This window comes from Brassica napus, unplaced genomic scaffold (genome assembly GCF_020379485.1).
Source record: "Brassica napus cultivar Da-Ae unplaced genomic scaffold, Da-Ae ScsIHWf_2155;HRSCAF=2808, whole genome shotgun sequence".
Taxonomy (NCBI): Eukaryota; Viridiplantae; Streptophyta; class Magnoliopsida; order Brassicales; family Brassicaceae; genus Brassica; species Brassica napus.
In genome coordinates, this window is record NW_026015563.1 from 35001 (window position 1) to 41276 (window position 6276).

The 6276-nt window shown below is 37.1% G+C and overlaps 1 protein-coding gene across 1 annotated transcript in view; it reads left to right on the forward strand.

Annotated features, from left to right (window-relative positions):
- Positions 1 to 1789, forward strand: part of LOC125600217 (protein Ycf2-like) — a gene marked incomplete at its 3' end in the record, with an annotated part of 11072 nt that extends 9283 nt beyond the window's left edge. The window contains 1 exon segment of the mRNA XM_048773064.1: positions 1 to 1789. This exon segment is cut by the window's left edge and continues 9283 nt beyond it. Within this exon segment, the coding sequence (XP_048629021.1) occupies positions 1 to 1789 (1789 nt within the window).
- Positions 1790 to 6276: the final 4487 nt, after the last annotated feature.

Sequence of the window (6276 nt, forward strand, 5' to 3'; positions counted from 1 at the left end):
CAAGATCTCTTCGTTAGTTGGGGGAAGAATCCGCACGAATCGGATTTTTTGAGGAAAATATCGAGAGAGAATTGGATTTGGTTAGACAATGTGTGGTTGGTAAACAAGGATAGATTTTTTAGCAAGGTACGAAATGTATCGTCAAATATTCAATATGATTCTACAAGATCTAGTTTCGTTCAAGTAACGGATTCTAGCCAATTGAACGGATCTTCTGATCAATTCATAGATCCTTTCGATTCCATTAGTAATGAGGATTCGGAATATCACTATCACACATTGATCAATCAAAGAGAGATTCAACAACTAAAAGAAAGATCGATTCTTTGGGATCCTTCCTTTATTCAAACGGAAGGAAGAGAGATAGAATCAGACCGATTCCCTAAATACCTTTCTGGATATTCCTCAATGCCCCGGCTATTCACGGAACGTGAAAAGCGAATGAATAATCATCTGCTTCCGGAAGAAAGCGAAGAATTTTTTTGGAATTCTACAAGAGCCATTCGTTCTTTTTTCTCTGACAGATGGTCAGAACTTCATCTGGGTTCGAATCCTACTGAGAGGTCCACTAGGGATCAGAAATTGTTGAAGAAAGAACAAGATGTTTCTTTTGTCCCTTCCAGGCGATCGGAAAATAAAGAAATAGTTAATATATTCAAGATAATTACGTATTTACAAAATACCGTCTCAATTCATCCTATTTCATCAGATCTGGGATGTGATACGGTTCCGAAGGATGAACTGGATATGGACAGTTCCAATAAGATTTCATTCTTGAACAAAAATCCATTTTTTTATTTATTTCATCTATTCCATGAACGGAAGAGGGGGGGATACACGTTACGCCACGATTTTGAGTCAGAAGAGAGATTTCAAGAAATGGCAGATCTATTCACTCTATCAATAACCGAGCCGGATCTGGTGTATCATAAGGGATTTGCCTTTTCTATTGATTCCTACGGATTGGATCAAAGACAATTCTTGAAGGAGGTTTTCAACTCCAGGGATGAATTGAAAAAGAAATCTTTATTGGTTCTACCTCCTATTTTTTATGAAGAAAATGAATCTTTTTATCGAAGGATCAGAAAAAATTGGGTCCGGATCTCCTGCGGGAATTTTTTTGAAGATCCAAAACCAAAAAGAGTGGTATTTGCTAGCAACAACATAATGGAGGCAGTCAATCAATATAGATTGATCCGAAATCTGATTCAAATCCAATTCCAATATAGTCCCTATGGGTACATAAGAAATGTATTGAATCGATTCTTTTTAATGAAGAGACCTGATCGCAACTTCGAATATGGAATTCAAAGGGATCTAATAGGAAATGATACTCTGAATCATAGAACTATAATGAAAGATACGATCAACCAACATTTATCGAATTTGAAAAAGAGTCAGAAGAAATGGTTCGATCCTCTTATTTTTCTTTCTCGAACCGAGAGATCCATAAATCGGGATCCTAATGCATATAGATACAAATGGTCCAATGGGAGCAAGAATTTCCAGGAGCATTTGAAACATTTCGTTTCTGAGCGGAAGAGCCGTTTTCAAGTAGTGTTCGATCGATTATGTATTAATCAATATTCGATTGATTGGTCTGAGGTTATTGATAAAAAAGATTTGTCTAAGTCACTTCGTTTCTTTTTGTCCAAGTTACTTCGTTTTTTGTCCAAGTTACTTCTCTTTTTGTCTAACTCACTTCCTTTTTTCTTTGTGAGTTTCGAGAATATCCCCATTCATAGGTCTGAGATCCACATCTATGAATTGAAAGGTCCGAACGATCAACCCTGCAATCAGTTGTTAGAATCAATAGGTCTTCAAATCGTTCATTTTAAAAAATTGAAACCCTTTTTATTGGATGATCATAATACTTCTCAAAAATCGAAATTCTTGATCAATGGAGGAACAATATCACCATTTTTGTTCAATAAGATACCAAAGTGGATGATTGACTCATTCCATACTAGAAAGAATCGCAGGAAATCTTTTGATAACACGGATTCCTATTTCTCAATCGTATCCCACGATCAAGACAATTGGCTGAATCCCGTGAAACCATTTCAGAGAAGTTCATTGATATCTTCTTTTTCTAAAGCAAATCGACTTCGATTCTTGAATAATCCACATCACTTCTGCTTCTATTGTAACAAAAGATTCCCTTTTTATGTGGAAAAGGCCCGTCTCAATAATTCTGATTTTACGTATGGACAATTCCTCACTATCTTGTTCATTCACAACAAAATATTTTCTTCGTGTGGTGGTAAAAAAAAACATGCTTTTTTGGAGAGAGATACTATTTCACCTTCGTCAATCGAGTCACAGGTATCTAACATATTCATATCTAACGATTTTCCACAAAGTGGTGACGAAAGGTATAACTTGTACAAATCTTTCCATTTTCCAATTCGATCCGATCCATTAGTTCGTAGAGCTATTTACTCGATTGCAGACATTTCTGGAACACCTCTAATAGAGGGACAAAGAGTAAATTTGGAAAGAACGTATTGTCAAACTCTTTCAGATATGAATCTATCCGATTCAGAAGAGAAGAGCTTGCATCAGTATCTCAATTTCAATTCAAACGTGGGTTTGATTCACACTCCATGTTCTGAGAAATATTTACAGAGGAAAAAACGGAGTCTTTGCCTAAAAAAATGCGTTGACAAAGGGCAGATGGATAGAACCTTTCAACGAGATAGTGCTTTTTCAACTCTCTCAAAATGGAATCTATTCCAAACATATATGCCATGGTTCTTTACTTCGACAGGGTACAAATATCTAAATTTGATATTTTTAGATATTTTTTCAGACCTATTGCGGATACTAAGTAGCAGTCAAAAATTTGTATCCATTTTTCATGATATTATGTATGGATTAGATATATCATGGCGAATTCTTCAGAAAAAATTGTGTCTTCCACAAAGGAATCTGATAAGTGAGATTTCGAGTAAGTCTTTACATAATCTTCTTCTGTCCGAAGAAATGATTCATCGAAATAATGAGTCATCGTTGATATCGACACATCTGAGATCGCCAAATGTTCGTGAGGTCCTCTATTCAATCCTTTTCCTTCTTCTTGTTGCTGGATATATCGTTCGTACACATCTTCTCTTTGTTTCCCGAGCCTATAGTGAGTTACAGACAGAGTTCGAAAAGATCAAATCTTTGATGATTCCATCATACATGATTGAGTTGCGAAAACTTCTGGATAGGTATCCTACATCTGAACAGAATTCTTTCTGGTTAAAGAATCTTTTTCTAGTTGCTCTGGAACAATTAGGAGATTGTCTAGAAGAAATACGGGGTTCTGGCGGCAACATGCTATGGGGTGGTGATCCCGCTTATGGGGTCAAATCAATACGTTCTAAGAAGACAGATTTGAAAATAAACTTCATCGATATCATCGATCTCATAAGTATCATACCAAATCCCATCAATCGAATCACTTTTTCGAGAAATACGAGACATCTAAGTCATACAAGTAAAGACATCTATTCATTGATAAGAAAAAGAAAAAACGTGAGCGGTGATTGGATTGATGATAAAATAGAATCCTGGGTCGCGAACAGTGATTCGATTGATGATAAAGAAAGAGAATTCTTGGTTCAGTTCTCCACCTTAAGGGCAGAAAAAAGGATTGATCAAATTCTATTGAGTCTGACTCATAGTGATCATTTATCAAAGAATGACTCTGGTTATCAAATGATTGAACAACCGGGAACAATTTACTTACGATACTTAGTTGACATTCATAAAAAGTATCTAATGAATTATGAGTTCAATACATCCTGTTTAGCAGAAAGACGGATATTCCTTGCTCATTATCAGACAATCACTTATTCACAAACTTCGTGTGGGGCTAATAGTTTTCATTTCCCGTCTCATGGAAAACCCTTTTCGCTCCGCTTAGCCCTATCCCCCTCTAGGAGTATTTTAGTGATAGGTTCTATAGGAACCGGACGATCCTATTTGGTCAAATACCTAGCGACAAACTCCTATGTTCCTTTCATTACAGTATGTCTGAACAAGTTCCTGGATAACAAGCCGAAAGGTTTTTTTCTTGATGATATCGATATTGATGATAGTGACGATATTGATGCTAGTAACGATATTGATCGTGAACTTGATACGGAGCTGGAGCTTCTAACTATGATGAATGCGCTAACTATGGATATGATGTCGGAAATAGACCGATTTTATATCACCCTTCAATTCGAATTAGCAAAAGCAATGTCTCCTTGCATAATATGGATTCCAAACATTCATGATCTTGATGTGAATGAGTCGAATTACTTAGCCCTCGGTCTCTTGGTGAACTCTCTCTCCAGGGATTGTGAAAGATGTTCGACTAGAAATAGTCTTGTTATTGCTTCGACTCATATTCCCCAAAAAGTGGATCCCGCTCTAATAGCCCCGAATAAATTAAATACATGCATTAAAATAAGAAGGCTTCTTATTCCACAACAACGAAAGCACTTTTTCACTCTTTCCTATACTAGGGGATTTCACTTGGAAAAGAAAATGTTCCATACTAATGGATTCGAGTCCATAACCATGGGTTCCAGTGCACGAGATCTTGTAGCACTTACCAATGAGGCCTTATCAATTAGTATTACACAGAAGAAATCAATTATAGACACTAATACAATTAGATCTGCTCTTCATAGACAAACTTGGGATTTGCGATCCCAGGTAAGATCGGTTCAGGATCATGGGATCCTTTTCTATCAGATAGGAAGGGTTGTTGCACAAAATGTACTTATAAGTAATTGCCCCATAGATCCTATATCTATCTATATGAAGAAGAAATCATGTAACGAAGGGGATTCTTATTTGTACAAATGGTACTTCGAACTTGGAACGAGCATGAAGAAATTCACGATACTTCTTTATCTTTTGAGTTGTTCTGCCGGATCGGTCGCTCAAGACCTTTGGTCTCTACCCGGACCCGATGAAAAAAATAGGATCACTTCTTATGGATTCATTGAGAATGATTCGGATCTATTTCATGGCCTATTAGAAGTGCAAGGCGCTTTGGTGGGATCCTCACGGACAGAAAAAGATTGCAGTCAGTTTGATAATGATCGAGTGACATTGCTTTTTCGCTCCGAACCAAGGGATCCCTTATATATGATGCAAGATGGATCTTGTTCTATCGTTGATCAGAGATTTCTCTATGAAAAATACGAATCGGAGTTTGAAGAAGGGGAAGGAGAAGCAGTCCTCGACCCGGAACAGATAGAGGAGGATTTATTCAATCACATAGTTTGGGCTCCTAGAATATGGCGCCCTCGGGGCTTTCTATTTGATTGTATCGAAAGGCCTAATGAATTGGGATTTCCCTATTTGGCCGGGTCATTTCGGGGCAAGCGGATCATTTATGATGAAAAGTATGAGCTTCAAGAGAATGATTCGGAGTTCTTGCAGAGCGGAACCATGCAGTACCAGAGACGAGATAGGTCTTCCAAAGAACAAGGCTTTTTTAGAATAAGCCAATTCATTTGGGACCCCGCAGATCCACTCTTTTTCCTATTCAAAGATCAGCCCTTTGTCTCTGTGTTTTCACATCGAGAATTCTTTGCAGATGAAGAGATGTCAAAGGGGCTTCTTACTTCCCAAACAGATCCTCCTACATCTATATATAACGCTGGTTTATCAAGAATACGCAAGAAAAGCACTTCGAATTGTTGATTCAGCGCCAGAGATGGCTTAAACCAATAGTTCATTATCTAATGGATTTTTCCGTTCTAATACTCTATCCGAGAGTTATCAGTATTTATCAAATCTGTTCTATCTAACGGAACGCTAGTGGATCGAATGACAAAGACATTGTTGAAAAAAAGATGGCTTTTTCCGGATGAAATGAAAATAGGATTCATGTAATGTAACAGGAGAAAGGTTTCCCATTACTTAGCCGGAAAGATATGTGTCCATGAAATAGGGATTAAGTGGAACGGAATTGACTGGGTGGTAGAGTTGTAGAAACACCTGTTTCTTCCACTTAGCTCCATGGAACAATATGCTACGACGGAAACATGGAAGAATTGAAATCTTAGATCAAAACACTATGTATGGATGGTACGAACTGCCTAAACAAGAATTCTTGAACAGGCGAACAACCAGAGCTATTACTCAACTATAACATCAAAAAATTTCCATTAATAAGGATGGAAATCCATTTGAAAATCAAAAATAACGCATGTCGGATGAAATTGGTTGTTGCCTAATCTGTTTTCAATAACGAAGCAACTGAATAACTAAATAAAATAGATA